Source organism: Henckelia pumila, chromosome 2, assembly GCF_033568475.1.
Source record: "Henckelia pumila isolate YLH828 chromosome 2, ASM3356847v2, whole genome shotgun sequence".
In the NCBI taxonomy this organism is placed as follows: Eukaryota; Viridiplantae; Streptophyta; class Magnoliopsida; order Lamiales; family Gesneriaceae; genus Henckelia; species Henckelia pumila.
The window spans coordinates 185,515,162-185,532,521 of NC_133121.1; the positions used below are offsets into that span (position 1 = coordinate 185,515,162).

The 17,360-nt window shown below is 32.6% G+C and overlaps 1 protein-coding gene across 1 annotated transcript; it reads right to left on the minus strand.

The window, feature by feature from the left end:
- Positions 1-1,170: 1,170 nt before the first annotated feature.
- Positions 1,171-2,525, minus strand: LOC140883421 (uncharacterized). The gene is made up of 2 exons (XM_073289868.1): positions 1,979-2,525; positions 1,171-1,718 (listed from the first exon to the last, which is right to left on the minus strand). Exons 1-2 carry the CDS (start codon positions 2,523-2,525, stop codon positions 1,171-1,173), a joined length of 1,095 nt encoding a protein of 364 aa, XP_073145969.1.
- Between the last annotated feature and the right edge of the window lie 14,835 nt (positions 2,526-17,360).

Below are 17,360 nucleotides of genomic sequence, written 5' to 3' on the forward strand. Positions count from 1 at the left end.
TTATGATCTTAAACTCAGCCAAATATTCTCTCGATAAAAAATAGTTAACCATAAAACAGAAATGTAGCCTGAAGTAGGGGTGTCAATTCGGATGAATTGCTCAACCCAAACCCGAACCCACCCAAAAATAGCCAACTCGATCCCGGCTAACCCGACTGACCCGAACCAACCCGATTTTTTTTTATTTTTTTAACAAAATAATTAAATCAAAAATCTAAACACACAATAATAATAGTAATATTTAATTTAATCACATAATAACAAAATCTAAGATTATATATAATTTAAATTTGAAAGTCTAGTTTTAGAAAATTTAAAATATACTCACTACAAAAAATAAAAAATTATTTAAAAAAATAAAAATTATACAAAATAAACATTAAATGACAAAAATCTATTATATCAATATACAATTTTTGTTTTCAAACATATAATGTTTAAAAATGTAGCAAATCTTTCTTAATTTATATAAAAATAATAATTAAAAAAAATTTCGGGTCATCTCAAGTTAGCCCGGGTTGATCCGAACCCAACTCAAACCCGATTGATTTTTTCGGTTAGCTTTCGGGTCAACCGATTCGACCCAAACCCAAAAAACTCAAATCCTAATCCAATATTTTTTGAGTCCACTGATTGTTGGATATGCGGGTTGAATTGAGTTTTGACTGAAGGAGTTCCGTTGGAATTCCTCAAAATCCACTGTTTTTTAAATCCCATGAAAGCAAACAGTCCCACCGGATTCATGCTTCCAAACAGTGTGTTATATCTTTCTTGACAAATATAATTTTAATCGCCAACACTCTCTATACGCCGTACGTGTTCTTCTGGTGATTTCGAATTACTCTCATGTTTGCTATGATTCCACTGTTTTATGTCGTTCATGTTCGCCTTTTGTGAAATGTATGTATTGAACTGATGATTGCTTATTTGTTGGGATTTTTTTGAATGTAGATTGTTCAGTAATTAGTCTTTTCTTTGTTCAATTTGGCTTCGTGTGATAGTGAGTTTTTTTAATGAGAAAGCCCAAGTTTTTGTTGCATTTGATTGTGTTGTTTTCGGGAATAAGAAATCAACTCATCCATTAAAGCGTATTGGGAAAATTGTTCGAATAGCCAAAAATCCATGTCGTTTCATTTGGATGTGAAAATTTCTAAAAAAGAATTTTGCTTATCACAGTTTCAACTCTTTCTCCATTGGAGGGCTGTTCCCTCCTGAATAACTGCCTATACGATCACTTGCAGTGGGTTCAACATTGAACTTCACATTTTCTTTCTTTATCTGGACCACTTCTACTGCCATGTCACTGGTCGACTGGGGCTGATTCGGCTTCTTTTTCTTTCCAGTCGGTACTAGCGGAAGCTTGAACTGCTCTGGTGAATAATCTTCGGAAAGGTTCTTCTCCTTTTTGATGTTTGTTTCTTGAAAGCCATTCGTCAATTTCATGTAGACCTGGCCTGAATCCGTAACTTCATGGTTTGCATCCTTTTCCAGGCTTTGACCTAGCTGTTTATGCGAATCAGGCCGACTATGCTTAGTTTCCGAAATGGAGGGGATGCCTGGGTGGCAATTGGCTGATTTTTCTCCCACTCTAGATGCTTCATTTCCAACATCACTTCGAGTCTGAAAAGAAATTAGTTTCCCTTCAAATTGGTCGTTTACTTCCTCAATTTTTGGCGCTCTTGTCATATGTACTAGTCTTTCAGCCTCAATACATAGTCCTGAAAAGTGTACACAGGAGTGAGACAGATTTATAATGGGAGATGCGATTCGCTGATTCGGTTATAAAATGATTGTGAAGTTTGTTAAATGTCCCACGGCGGCTGGATTAAGTACTTAGGACTTATATACATGGATTTGGACAATCCTCCTCCCTTGAGTTAGCTTTTGACGTGGAGTTAGGCGTAAATCCATGATCTTAACACAGTTTCGAGAAGCGTCTAAATGTTCAGACTTAGACAACCCAAGTTAAAACACATACCTTTCTTGTCTGGTGTATTGATAACTTCCTCGAACTTGAGTCGAAGATCTGGATATCTCCGCAAATTATAATTCTCTTCAAGGGTTCCTTCTTCGGTTTTTATTTCCTTTCCTTTACCTTCAAAAGGCTTTACTTTGCTTGAAGTTTCTTTATCTGAAATGCTGGTAGCCTCACTTGTTCTTTTTCTTTTGAGTTCTTGTTTGTCATTTTCCTTTAACAGAGGCATTTTCTCGATATCATTGTGAATATGATCACTTTCTCGAACCTGTTTGCTCTTCGGTTCGATCAGGGTGCTTCTCCTCGCAATCTCAACTCTTTTGTTCTCCTTACTTAGATTAGAAACTTGGCATCGTATTTCTAGTAAATCAGCATTTGTACTATTGATGTTCTCATTTTTGTTTCTTATATTTTGAAGCCTTTTTTTGTACAAGTACACATGTTGCCATACATTCTTGAGTCCCTCCGAAGAAACTGGTTTCCTAAGAACAAAGCACACCCCCTTAGCAATCGCTTTTGTCACCATATCCTTCTTTGGATCCGAAGACATCACTAAATGGAATGATCATAAATATAAGTATGAAAGTTGTTTGCAATGATGAGAAAACACACCATCCTGTGAGGAAGCCAATACACATATCTTACAAATAATCGGAATGTTCTTGATATGCTGCACGTTTGAAACAAACTCGAAGCAGTTCATATCTGGCATGTCAGTATCAGCAATGACAAGATCAAACCGATCTTTTCTTTCATGGAGAATACACAGGGCAACTGCTGCCGATATATTGGTTGTAACTGGAACAACAAACCAAGATGAGGAAAAACTAGTTTTATATAGGGCTTTTTTTGGTTTCATTGGTTGATCTAAAGGTTCGAGACTCATTGTAACGATTTGGTAAACCTGCAATTGTGTTAGGCGACATGTATAACGTATAGACCGCATTAATCCAGTTTATGAATTTGACAAAACAACATAAGTCCACAAAAACTTTATGATACCTTCTTGAAGGTGGGGAGTTTGGATCGGCCTCGAGAGACAACTTCTATACAGGTATTTGAAATAAAATTGGACTCTATGATACAGTTTATTCTCCATTTTCCTGTTTTATTTGTTGTTTCTAATACGCATCACACCTTCGATCTAGTCATACATCTACATTAAATTTATATTTAAAACGTACCGGAAAATACAGAGGACCAAATGGAAACAAAACAAAGTAACAAAAGTTCACAGAAACAGTTAGGAAAAACACAATTTTTATAATGCTGAATCTCCCATAGGAGTCAAGAATTTTCGGCTCGTTTGCGTACCAAATTTCGTTTCATAAGAGGTTGAAATCAGGATTAGGGACCTCGAAGCTGTAGGATAGACATGAATGATTTCCTTTGAATAATGAATAAATAATAAAGAATTGCATGCAAACTTTATGTACCTTTGTAGGAATGCCACTGCAGAACCAATTGTATGTCTATCAAAGATTCCAGATCATTGTCAACCAGTAGAACTCGAAGATCACGAAACAAAGTAGGGATAGCATTAGGTTTTGTTCTACTGATTGTTGCCCAATTCATTTTGATAATTCACTGTCACATACGTCGATGAAGAAGGTATACAACCATTTATAAACATGTTTAGGGAGCCCTAAAAATGGCTGCAGATTCATATGTGATAAAGTGGAAAGAGACTCATAAATCGCCACACCAGAAAATTTGCCTTTTACCAATGCAAGAAAATCCGTGGTTAGGTGAAAGAAAAAGACGTTAAATGTGGATTTTCGAAAGAATTTTCGGGGGTTAAATGCAGTTGTATAGCATTTCCTTCTCGTTAGATGTATTCTAAATAACTTTCCATTTTTGTTTTCCATTTGTCCAGGATCACGGAAAGTAATGAAAATCCACTGCCGCGTATTTTACTTATATCTTTATTGCATCCATAACATAAATTTAATTTTCTCATTCATGGAAACTACTTGTTTGGCATGTTAAGATGAACACTAGAAATGACATGGCACTTGGACAACAGGAAAAAAACATTTGCGTGATTCGGAAGATTTTGGTAAAGCATCAGCAATTTGAGTAAAATCGTCACTGGATCAACTGGATCTTGCTAAGAGTTTGAACAATCGAAGTAATACATCTCCCTGATAAACTGTTTGGCAGCATAAAAATTTCTGGACTTTTCTAATCATCTGCAGCAATATTACATTCAATTCCCTAGTCCATGGCTTGAAAATATGATATCTTCAAGCAATCCTGAACTGTTACGTTCACTTAAAATGAAGCCCATATCCATGTTTAAATGATTGAGTAAGTCAGAACACTCATTAGGAGCCAGATAATCTTCATAGATATATGGTAAATAAGGGTCAGAAGCAGCTGCACAGTCTGGATTTAATATCATAGCACTGATATTTTCACTGATTTCTCTAAGTCGAAATGTATTTGTTTCACCTTCATTCGGATCTGATGCATGCATAGAACTCCTTTCCTTCGTAAGTTCCTTGTAACATCCAACTTTCATGTATCCCTTAATGTCATTGGTTTTTTTGCCATTTGCCTTATCCAGGAGTTTCTTGATCATATCAATCTGATAGTAAACTGATGAACTTTCGGTATTGTACTGTTGTGTGACATGTTGTCTCATAGGTTGAATCACCGTTCCAGCTACTGGCGATTTCTTGCTGTTCATATCATGTAGATCCCATGGCTTCCCATTTTGGTATTTCCTTTTCATTCCGCTGTCCATATTAGTCAGCTTGGATGGATGAGGTTGAGCAGAAGCACAGTTAATTCCAGCACGCTTCATTTTCTCTCTATACTTCTGTTGGAGAAGAAATCAAATTGGTATCAGAAAGTAACAAATGCAGGGGGGAGTGGGGAAGAGTTTCTACTAGAGTTTCTACTAAACCTGCAAATGGCTAGAAACATGGCGAAGCGTCAAGTTGGATGCACACATAAGCTTTAAAATCTCCTTCGGACGTGCCTCTGGAATACGACCAAAACATATATCAAGAACTACAGAGAACTACGAAAGATCATGCACAACATGGTTAAGGTAAAAGGGAAGAAAATAAGAAAGAATTTGGAGTTTCAAATGTTTGGAAGCAAATAAGATCAGAAAAAGTTGGCCATAGCAGTACTTTCTTCTCCTCCCAATATTATTATGGCTTTCTCGAATTTGAGTCGAAGTTCATGTGTCCAAGACATTCTAGGCTTTTTATTCAGCCTTTCGTCCTCCATGTCATTTTTGTCGTCGTCTTCTTCATCTGTTTTCATCAGGCAGTCTTCCTTTTCTTGGTTCATTACTGATCGACGTGAATTAACATTACTGATGTTTTGCACGTCGATTGCATGAACTACACTGTTTTGCACGTCGGTTGCATGAACTATACTCTGAACTTGAGGGATCTCTCCATTTATCTCAATGTCATTTCCTGCATTAGAGGAAATACTTCCTTTTATCATTAATATATGACGATATTTATATACAATATGGAGACCTTTTGTTCCTGACCAAGCTAGTATCATGAATGTGCATATTTTAGCATCTAAGTACACTTACTAGTTAGGCACACACTCACATATACATGTGAAAAACCAGCAGCTCCACCACAGGTTGTTTGCTGGTCACACGAAATTCGTCTAGTAAGTTCAATTCCTCGTGATTTCGCTCAGATTCTCTTTTCTCATATACGGATCCAGTCGCGGTGAACTAAGAGGCATTAGCCCCTCTCATGAGTAGTTTCAAAACTTTCAGATGTAGGCCTAAAAATATTCTTAAAAAGTTGCACTCAAAATATATCGCTGGATCCGTCGTTAGCCGCCATAGGATTTGTCTAAATTTGACATCATGATTTGTGAAATTTATAGTTATAGAAGTATAACTGCATGGCATGTTTTTCCATTTTTGATAATGTTGTTGGTCAAACTGTCTCTCATATTTAGTATTTTTCATTGGAGTTCTGATGTTGTGAGTCTTGTGACAGGAAACGATGACGTTACATCGGTCATTATTGATGTGTTTGATATCACGTTAACACTCCATCGAAAAATGACTAAAATTGAAAAACATATCACGAGTAGACTAAGACAGTGAACTGACCGATATCATAATCAAAAATGAAAAACGTGCAAACTACAAGATAAGAATCTAAAATTTTTCGTACCTTCCCAAAAGTCATTTTCTTGGAGTATTTGTTTTCCTTGTCCGATCCTTCTTACTCTGAAAACATGTTGCCACACATTTGCAAGAGCTTGTGGGCTAATGGGCTTTCGGAGCAAGAAGCACGCAGCTTGATTTAGTGCTTTCCTCAATACATCATTGTTTTCATCACCACACATCACTGCAAGAAAAATTAAATTATACTATATAAATAATTTAACCCCATAATAACAAAATTCATGTTTTAAGTTTTCTAATATATTGGTTTTGTATTTTCTACTAAATATTTGATTAATATTCATTGCGCAATTCATGACATCAAACACTTTTCGCTTATGATGGATTTCATCGATGTATTTGAAATTCATCCGTCAATTCATCAATGTATTTTGCTTTTAAAAAAACGTTTGAAATAAGAGAATTCAGAGGCTAAAAACAAACCCTTTTTTTTTTCTTTATTTTGTCCAAATACGAAAATTCTGCCATACTATTTCAAGGAATTACACAAATGAAGTGTTTATCCTTTCTAATCCTACGTTCTTCTCATCATATTATTTATCCATCTATTAATTATAATTTTACATCAATCAAATCATTAATTATTTATCATACATCAATGAAATCATTGAATTTAAATTATTATATTACCCCTATAAATAATATTATTTATATTTTATTTATTTTTTAAAAGGATAAAATAGTAATTTATAATTTTTATATAAAATTTAATCAATCAAATCAAATCAACTATAATCTATCAATCAAATCAAATATTTTATCCACTATCATTTCTTATTTATTTTTTATTACAATACATTACTTATCTATATATTATTTATCCCATCATCCGTACCAAACATACCCTTATTATTTTTCATGTGGGGTTGACCGTAGGAGTCACATGATTAGCTAATAATGACAATCTAATTTACGTGACGAATGAATTACTATTTTAGTATAGCATCTCATATAACAAAGTGTCATCAATAACTTTATGATAATATTTTTTTTAAAAAAAACCCCCACTTCATGACTTTTTTTTTAAAAAAATAAATAAATAAATAAAACCACTTCCAGACCTATTGATGAATGGGAATAAAACATTTAATAATAAAAAAAACATATGAATATTAATCAAAATGAATAAATCGAATATTATTTTAGCAAAGAGAATCAAATTTGGAGGCTCACAAATGATAGGCAATTCTGTGTTGAGGATAATGTGATTGAAAAATCTGAAGTCATCCAATTCCATCATGTCCATGTCTGTTATAACCAAATCATAGTATTTGCTTTCTTCTTCGTCTTCTCCCACCAATGACAACGCGACATCTGGAGACTCTTCCCATGTGACTAAACAAAATGAAGAATTAATATAAGTATTATTTACAATACATGATAATTATAATTTTACAGTATATCCTAAGAAAAATTGTACATCGACTTATAAACTTTAGATTTTTTTTTTATGTGGTGCGTGTCTCCTGTTCATTTAGTTTTTGACGCAGAATAAACATCACAAAAAGACAAACATATATACATTAAGTTTTGGACGGATCAATATATTTTAACCGTGCAGATTAAAATTGTAGTTATACTAATAAATATAATTAAAGTTGGAAATAATGTAGAATATTATATTTTGAAATTTTAGTTGATTATATCAACTTATTAATTACGTATAGATTATATCAACTTAACATGAAAACTAACATAAAGGAGAACTGAGAATGTAGACATTTTAATTTAAAAATAATAATAATACTAATAAAGTAGATGTTTAACGATTTCCATTGAATGAGATTTCGGCATTTACTCTTGTGACAATTTTTTATGGGAAAGTATTTATTTTATAGATACGTAAATATTTATTTTCGAAAAGATTTATTGTGAAAATTTCAAATTACCTAAAAATATATATATGAACAATTAATTTATTTATTGTTGAGAAAAACAAAAAAATAAAAATAAAAAATTTATTGCTTCGAAACCACGCTACTGGGATTCTCGACCTTTTTGATAATAATAAAGAAACAAAAACACTAAATTTTAAATTATTTTTAAAACGAAAAAAACCCCTAAATTCCCAACATTTTCTTTTTGTGCAAAAATAGAATTGTAAATCCTACTTCGCTTAAGTTACCGTTTTAGTTAGTGATGCAAGAAATTAATTAGTTTAATGAAATTAATAAATGAAACTACTCAACCCATTCAACAAGCCTTTTCCAGTTTCAAAATAATAATTGTCATTTAATAAAGGAAAAATTCGGTCCTACCCCATGGGTTTTTCTTATATTAATAAACGATTTATTTACATCTATGTTGAATCAAAAATACGCGGGGAAATATCAAATAACATACATTCAAAATAATAGCGGGAAAAACGTTTATATCTTAACAACCAACAAATGCGCAACTTATACAAAATTTGGGGCAAAAAATGAAATCCCCCTGAAGCAATTTGAATGAAGTTAAAAGGACTTGACAAAGTCCCTAATACAATAGAACAAAACAAAACAAACAAAATTCAAAATCAATATCATGCTATTTTGACACACAAAAAAAAAATAGAAAAAGAAAGGAATGATGGTTTAAAATTGAAAAGGACCAGTTTGTATACACCAAAAAATGTGAAAATTAAAGGGAAAATTTTAATCTTTGTAACATGACGAAATATATAATTCGATTTTTTTTCATTTATATTAAAAAAATGCATAAAAAATTAGAAAAATTTAGAAATAAATCAAAATTACCTTTGTATGAGTATTGTTCAAGTGTCGATTTTACGTACTTCAAGGAAGTTGTGTAATTTCCAAGGAGTAGAACTTGTAGGCCTCTATAGGACTTAGGAATGACAATTGTGTTCGAATTTCCAGTAACCATTTTATTTGATTTCTGCAGTGAATTGAAGACGAAAATTGAACAATTTGGTTCAAATTCTTACAAATACTTCAATTTATATAATGAAAATAAGAAGATAATAAGAGGGATATTTGGGCCAAAAAAGGGAAAACTCGAAAAGGGGCAAGAAATATTGAACAAAAGAAGTAAGAAATAAGAATTTTTGACTCAATTTTTATACTAATGTTTGATGTGATTAATAAAAGTTTACACTCAGCAATTGAAGAAAGGAGTCATTTATTTCTTGCCGTTGTACATTAGTTTTTACTTAACTTCTATATTATCGTGGGAGGATTTAAAAAAAAAAACAGCGATATACAAATTAATTTTCGAATGTTCGAACTTCGTATTGAAGTGCAAATTTGGTATTTTATATGGCTTGATCTATGTTTGCCGGCTTCTATTTTTTTTAATCAAAATTTTGAACGTGAGGTTTTTTTTGGATCGAATGATCCACCACAATGAACCTAAAACTAACTCTTTGAGATTTGAAATTCATTATCAAGTGGATTTTCCCAAACAAATCAATGAATTTGTTATTATAAATTTGAAATATCTGGCTTCGAATCTATCCATCCAAATATAACATTAGTTTTAATAAGTACAACTATTAAAGGATCTTAAATTGAATGTACTACTGATATGATACATAAGCATTTAAATGGTCAAATTTTTTTAATAAAGAATTGGGTGTTAAATAACTTGTAATTTTTTTTTATAATTTTCTTATATCTTATAATATCTTATAATTTTTTTCCTTATAATTATATCTTATAATTTTTTTTATTTAATAACATTATCGACTTAGATATGTGACCAAAATAATTATTGTAATATATGTACCTAAAAAAATATGTATATGATAAAAATAATTGTAAGCAAATCGCAAAAGGGTTTAACCATAAAGTGATATCATGTGAAAGATTTTAATTTAATTGAATTTTCCACGTAAAAGCTTTTATTCTATTTGAAACATATAATTTATAATAAAGTGTTTATGCAACAATTTCACTTTATTTAAAAAAAAGTCAACGCAAATAACTTGTGTTGTGTAACATGAAGATGAGTGGCCTTAATCAGGAATTGTGGCAAGGCCCGTCCCTCCATCAATTAGAGTGGGACGGGTTGGTCCACCGTCTTGACGGATTGAGATAACTCTACTCGGGTTGCGGGTTGTACGAGGCAATCCGTCAAATAAAGAAATTTGAAAAAAAAAATAATAATAAAACATATAAAAAAATAAAAAAAGTTTATACATAAACAACTATATATGATATACATATTTCAAAATTCATAAATCATACATAACTCATTAGAAATAATTCAAAATTAATCAATTATACGTAAACTATTATAAATCATATAAATATTTTAATGTTTATCAGTCATGTATAAATCATTTTAAATCATATAAATAGTTCTAAAATTATCGATCATACATAAACAATTAAAAATTTTAAATATAATATAATTTTAAAATTTGTAAAAAAAAATGGCAAGTCAAATGTGCCGCAAAACACAACCCAACACGTCTTTTTTTAGTAGAGGCGCGGGTTGACCTGATAGACCAAACCCGAATTGACGGCTCTAATCATAAAGCAAAATTATTGAGAACCGATGATACTTATAAATTGTCGATTATATTGAAAATTAAGTAGTTAAAACTTTTTTTTAGAGGTAGCTAACACTTATCTTCAACTTTCATGAAAGTAAATTCAACAAATATTTATTATAGCTAATGTTTAAGGGCAGGGAAAATTTATCAGAATCGGGACCTTGCCCGAATCTCATCTCATTATCGTCCCGAAAAAATCTCGATCCGACGTTTTCTCGACCCAATTATCGGGATTTTTCAAGTCCCAATCGATATTGAGAGAAGGATCGGTAATAAAATCTCTTCTCGACGGAATTTTCGAACTGATTCAATCCGAAGTAATATTTTTAATATATTGGGATAAAAGTTATTGGGCTTCATCACATACAAAAATTAATTATGGAATTATTTTTCATTATTATTTATGGTTCAAATGATCGAATATTAGAATAACAAAATAAAATTTATTTTTTAATATTTTTTAAAATTATTATTGATTTGAATAATATAATTAATATTTATAATTATTTAGTTATAACAAATATACAGAATAAGCGATGAAATTTTTTCTTCATTATTTAACATAATTTATCTGTTAATTCGTAATTCGTATGTGATTTGTATCCCGAATATTTTATCAATAATTATTCGATGCACATTTGATGTTCTTTTTGACAAAAATGTGAAAATACATAAATTTTTTTTTTTTTGAGATGAAAAATATATAAATTTCATTTGTTAATAAGTACAACCCTTGATGTGAAATTGTTGTGCATGAACATGAACATATTTCGTGACAAATGTGTCTGATCTTAGTTATTGCGTACAATATTTAAAGTTTTATGATCAAATTTAATCACGAACATATATAATGATTTTGTTTTGCATTTATATGCTTCTAGTTGAATAAATTTTTTTTAATTTAAAAATATACGTTTTTAAATAATTCTTAAAAAATTATTAACAAATATTATGATTTTTTTTTTAGTTTTCAAAAAAAATGTTGAAACATGATATCTAACATTTTAATATTATATGTTTATAATTTAATATTTATTTTTTATTTAGACATATAAGTTTCAAAATAATATTTTTTTTAAAAATATATAAAACAATTTTTTTGGGATTTTTGAACAAAATTTTGAACATGAAAAAATTATTAGGGATCCTCTCTCTACTCAACAGAAATGTTCGAGATCCCCGAATATTCAGATCCCGACATGTGTCAGGCACGTGATCGAGAGAAAAAAAAAATTTCGATTCTTATCGGGAGAATTGGTAAGAATGTTATGGGACAGGTCTCTACCCGATTCCACCCTAATTTTTTTTATGATTAATGAGAGTAAATATTATAACAGAAAAGTGTAATTATCATGTTGCATGTTTAGTATCTTTATAATTATTATCCTCAATATTTTTAAAATTGGTTTTTAATTTTGCATTTTTAAATTTTTTACTATATGCTACGTGATACTGCACAATTGAGAGTCATCATGTCGATTATAGGTGTGTGTGTGTCATACTAAAAAAAAACAAAACTTGTAGAAAGATAAGATGACTAATGATATTGAAATTCGACAAGATAAATGAACGAAACTCACGGAAAAATATTCATGTCCAAAAATATAATTATGTAAGTAAGCAACATTTTAAAAGTTCGAGATAATTATAATTTTTATACCTATTGTCTGGACCTTAGATAGTTTTGGTTCCCCCTTCTTTATTGTGTGCAGAAAATGATATTCGAGTCTAGAATTTCAACTGCTGGATTAAGCGTACATTTGTGAAAGAAGAACTTTGATGCATAACATCCTGACAAGCTCTCGTGTGTTAAGCTGCTAACGCTACACCTACACACTATATGATTTTGTTGGTTAGTTGAGCCGTAAAAGAGAGGAGCAACAAATCTTAATGGGAAAGACTGGTTTCTTTTGGGACAATGTAAGTTGGCAAGAAGATGATAAAACTGATTTCTAAAGTGATATGAAACAATATAACAGTAATACATGCTCTTCCTAGGACGCATTGACACTCAAGTATGTGCAGGGATTGATGGACCTAACAGTCCAACCTGTTGATACCCAAGTAGGTGCAACCTTTCATGTCAATTTGTCCCTTTATGCATGGAGGCTTCGAATAAACAATTGAAAAATAGTGTGAAATGAGCACATGAAAAACAACAAAGTTGTTAAGAAAATGTGACACGATAACATATACAATCTTTGTACGATACTCAAGTGAAGTTTTGAATATCGATAGCGCACTAATTATTTTGAACTAACATTTTGATGTATCTATATGGAAATTAAGAACATGGTGATCTGAGAAATTTTTCTGAAAGAAAAGTTCGAAAGTTATACAAAACAATTCTGAAATCAGTGCAAACAGAGAAGGATCAGAACAACACAGTTTAAAGGGAAGCAATGATATTTCAAAAATGTATTAGAACAACATGGACAACTCAATAATTAATACATCCAAGAGTCTAAGTCTAAGGATTTCGAATCAAAGAAGTTTTTTTAAAAAAATTTATTACAAAGGGGAGGAAAGACTCGAATTCGAGTCTCCGCCAATTAACATATAGATGAGACCAATTGAGCAACAAGCCCGGTCTCGAATCAAAGAAGCTTCAGAATTAACAAAAAAAAAAAAAACCAAAGATCAATCAGACCAAAAATGATGAGCTAGCTAGCATAAGAAGAGCTAAGATCCAGATATAGATTCGAACATGGAAAAGACGTCACATTATCATATGACGTAGCATCGATCCTTCCATTAATTAGCCACATTATCATATGACGTAGCATCGACCCTTCAATTAATTAGCCGTTAAGCTTGTCGCAGTTTCTTCCGAACCAAACTTGTAGTCCAGAGGTATTTTTTGGAGCCGAAAATATTATAGGAGTATTAGGAGATGAGGTGGAAGAACGTAACTTACTATAACAACTTTTACACACATATGAGCTACTTAAAAGTAATATTTTGCTTTTAACAAACCCAACTACGTACTTTTGTTAAATACATATATTTCAAAAAGTTGATAGTGATTTTTATGATAGGTCAACACCTAAAGACAATGGAAGATGAGTAGTTGTATAAATGCAATGGTGGAAGGAGTAATTATGTTTCATTTACTACAAGGATAGTTTAATGCACAAAGCTAGACAACATAAATATGTCATAATTATCGACGACCATTTACCATATGACTTCATTGAATGTTAGATGAAGACTTAAAAGTTATGAATGTACCACTATACATAATGTCAAGCCTTTAAAAATTAATATCTTAACTAGAGGTGGTTTGGTATGGTATCCGATGGTCAATATTTTTACACATGAGCATAATTAATGGGATACTGTTGATGTGGCAAATCATGGGGCATTGAATTTATGATTCAGGTAAAACCCTTAAGGTAGGTTGAACTCTAGCGGTATGGTATACTGATATTTTTCAAGAGAATTATATATCGTACCAAAGATTTTAGTGCAGAAAAAAATATATTGATACCATAATTTTATTTTGTTCATACCAAAAAATTTGGTATATCGATATAAGTTGTTTATACCAAACTTATCTAGATGCAATACAGAATAGCAGAATGTTTGTTCCTCAACCTTAATTATTGATCAAACCATATACCAAAAAAACTACCTATTATTCGGCTTGATTATTAATCAAACACTATGTCTACAATATGCCAACAAAATTACCTATTCCTCGGCCTAATCCTGATAAAACAAATGCCAACAATTCTTGGAATTTTCTTTTACTGCATATAAACTAAAGCCAACATTAATTCAATATTTTGCAAGTGAAGTTCAACGTCTAAAAAAATTCAATATATATAATGATTAATGTCTCGATACAACAACTTTGTTGAAACTCCAACATCGTAAAATACTTACAAAGTTAAAAATTAAATTTAGTCACAGTTATTAGAGTTGAAATAAATAAACATTAATATAGTCTTAATCTTCAAGTTAGACCAAGGTGAAGGTGGAAGAGGAAGTGTTGGAACGATCTTGAGTGGCATCTGCAGTTGCAAAAGGAACCATTATAATTCACATGGGATTAACAATGATAAATATTATTAAACTTAATTAAATAAAAAAAACTCTTAATCTTGTCGTTTCTTCAATTTCGAGTCTTGGTTGAAACTAAATTATATATTAAAATTTTCGAACTTCAATCGAACTCAAGATCAAATAAACTTATTTGACGCGAAATTGAACCTTAAAATTTGATTTTTAGTTAAATGTTCGCTTCAAGAAACAGAGAAAATAATTTTAAGGGCACGAATTTGCATTATCTGATTTCTTATAATTACTGTATGATTAATAGAGCTATCAAGATGTCTTGAGCCCATTGAATCGATCATCTCGTTAAATAGGCGGACTGAATTGATAATTTCTCATCCCATCCAAATGACGGACCGATCAGCTGTGCTCCACCAAATGGCGGATTGTGGTAGATTTCAAATTAACCCATCCCAACCCGTCTAATATAATTTTAAAAATGATAGGCCCGTCAGATTGATCAGCCCTATGTGAAAGCACGAAAAATCAGTGAGCATTTGAAATACAAAAGCAGTCTGAGATGAGCATCTGAACTGGACCAGTCACAAAAGCAGTTTGAGTTGAACAACTGAACTAGACCAGTCGAAGAACAAGAGCAGTCAGACCAGTCCAACTGGCCAGTCCAGTTGGGGCATCCAGATGCAAATCTGTAACAGACAGCAGAACATCTGAGATTTTGTAACCGATGTAATCACTCCAAATCAAGTCAAACAAGGAAATTAAATGGTGCGTAACAACCGAATTTGAACCTATAAATAGCACTCAAAATTCTGATTAAGAATTGCACAAAATTCTGAGCAAATACACAGAAATTCGAGTGAGAGAATTCAGTATACCGTCCAGTAGAGCATCCAGTCGAGTTTCACCCCAAGAACAACAAATATTTATGTTAGCAATCTACCGTAAGTGGGCTTATTATTTTGAAATATGATATTATGCTTTAAACGATTTCAACATATATGTTTTGCATTTAAAGTATGAATTTCGAAATATGATCTCTGACGCACTGATGCTTGTGAATTAGTGGTAGTAATATATATTTTGAATATTCTGCTATATTTCTGTTTATGTTCTGATTCCTCACCATTTAGAGGATAACCATATAAGGGGCTGATATCATATAGTAGCCCAATTTTATTTTACAAGATTAATTTGCTAATTATGTTTAGATTTAATAAAACATAATTAAGAGATTTTTATATGATCAAACGGATCAAGGAATCAGGTCCAAAACGTTCGAAAAAATGATTAATGGGCTTAATTGAGATCGGGTGGTTCGGAGGGTCCGAACTCAATTCTTAGGGGGATCGGATGGTCCGAACCGATCGAAGCCTCCGAAGTGGAGATCGGAGCGTCCGATCGTAGTGCCATGCACGTGACAATGAAGTTTGAACACGTAGCTGCATGCATGAGTTCGGAGCGTCCGAAGTGTAGATCGGAGCGTCAGATCTGGGCCGATCGGAACGTGACGCAGATCGGAGCCTCCGATCTGGGGTTCAGAGTGTCTGGTCGTGCTCTATAAATGGGGTCGTGGGGGCTCATTTCTAAATCGCTCAAAACCTATCCTTTCCCATGATGGCTCGATTTGAAGGGCTTTGGTACTCTTTTATAAAGAGTTGAAGTAGATTCTAGTATATTTTTATATATAACAAACATTGTCCGTAGTAGTGGCCAAGCAGCGGAGCTTTGGCGAGGTGTCCAGGGGTCGTAGCAAGGCTGTGCCCAAGCTCTGGGGCATTCAACATGAGCGAGCTGACGACGGATGAAAGATATAGCTCTAGCTTCTTATGGAAAATAGGGAGTATACCATAATTTAATTAAGGCTTTTAGAGAATGTTAGATGATGCATGGTTATTATGAATTCTAGTGTTGTATGGTAGGCTTGGAACCTAGATGGATGCTTCTAGGACTACCTGGTAGAATTAAGGTACGTAAGTACTGACTGAGATTGTCAGCGGGTATGCATGCTTATGTGTTGCATTTATGTGTCATGATTATTATGGATGCATGATCCATGTTTTACTGCTTTGAGATATTATGTTACATGTGCATTTCATATTGAGCTTGGATATCCTTCGAGATAAGCCTGTGTTATAGGGTGCTCAGCCCTTGTTAGGACGTTTTGGGGCACAGGGAGTCACTCGACAGACGGGTCGTTTCATCTCTAGTGTTTTCGGGGGACATCCTAGGTCCACTTTCGGTTAGGAGTGAGTGGTTGGGTCCAGTGGTCTGTGTGAGACCTCGTTTCTAATCAACTAAACTCGGACAAAACAACCGAGAAGTAAACGAGAAACCAAGATTAGAAAGCAACCAATGATTTTTTTTTTTTTAAAGAAGGCTCGCGCGCCCGCGCCGAAGCTTTGCTAAAACCAGCGCGCCCGCGCTCTAAGGAAGCGCACCCGCGCCGATGCTTTGCAAAAAAAACCAGCGTGCCCGCGCTCTAAGGAAGAGTGCCCGTGCCCTTTCCTCGCAAAGAGGCCGCGCGCCCGCGCCGCCCTCTCGCCCAGAAATATTAAGGCACCGAAATAAACTCAACAAAACCTAAACACTTGCATTAAAAGTATTTGACAAGCCAATAACAATACAAGAAAGGTTTAGGGAAGAGAAACATTCAATTCGGTAGTACCTACATCGATTCTTGCTTA

Coding starts and splice junctions, on each gene's coding strand:
- LOC140883421 (XM_073289868.1), bottom strand. CDS start 2,525: ATGTCTTCGGATCCAAAGAAGGATATGGTGACAAAAGCGATTGCTAAG. Junction 1,719..1,978: donor CAATACACCAGACAAGAAAG/GTATGTGTTTTA, acceptor TACACTTTTCAG/GACTATGTATTGAGGCTGAA.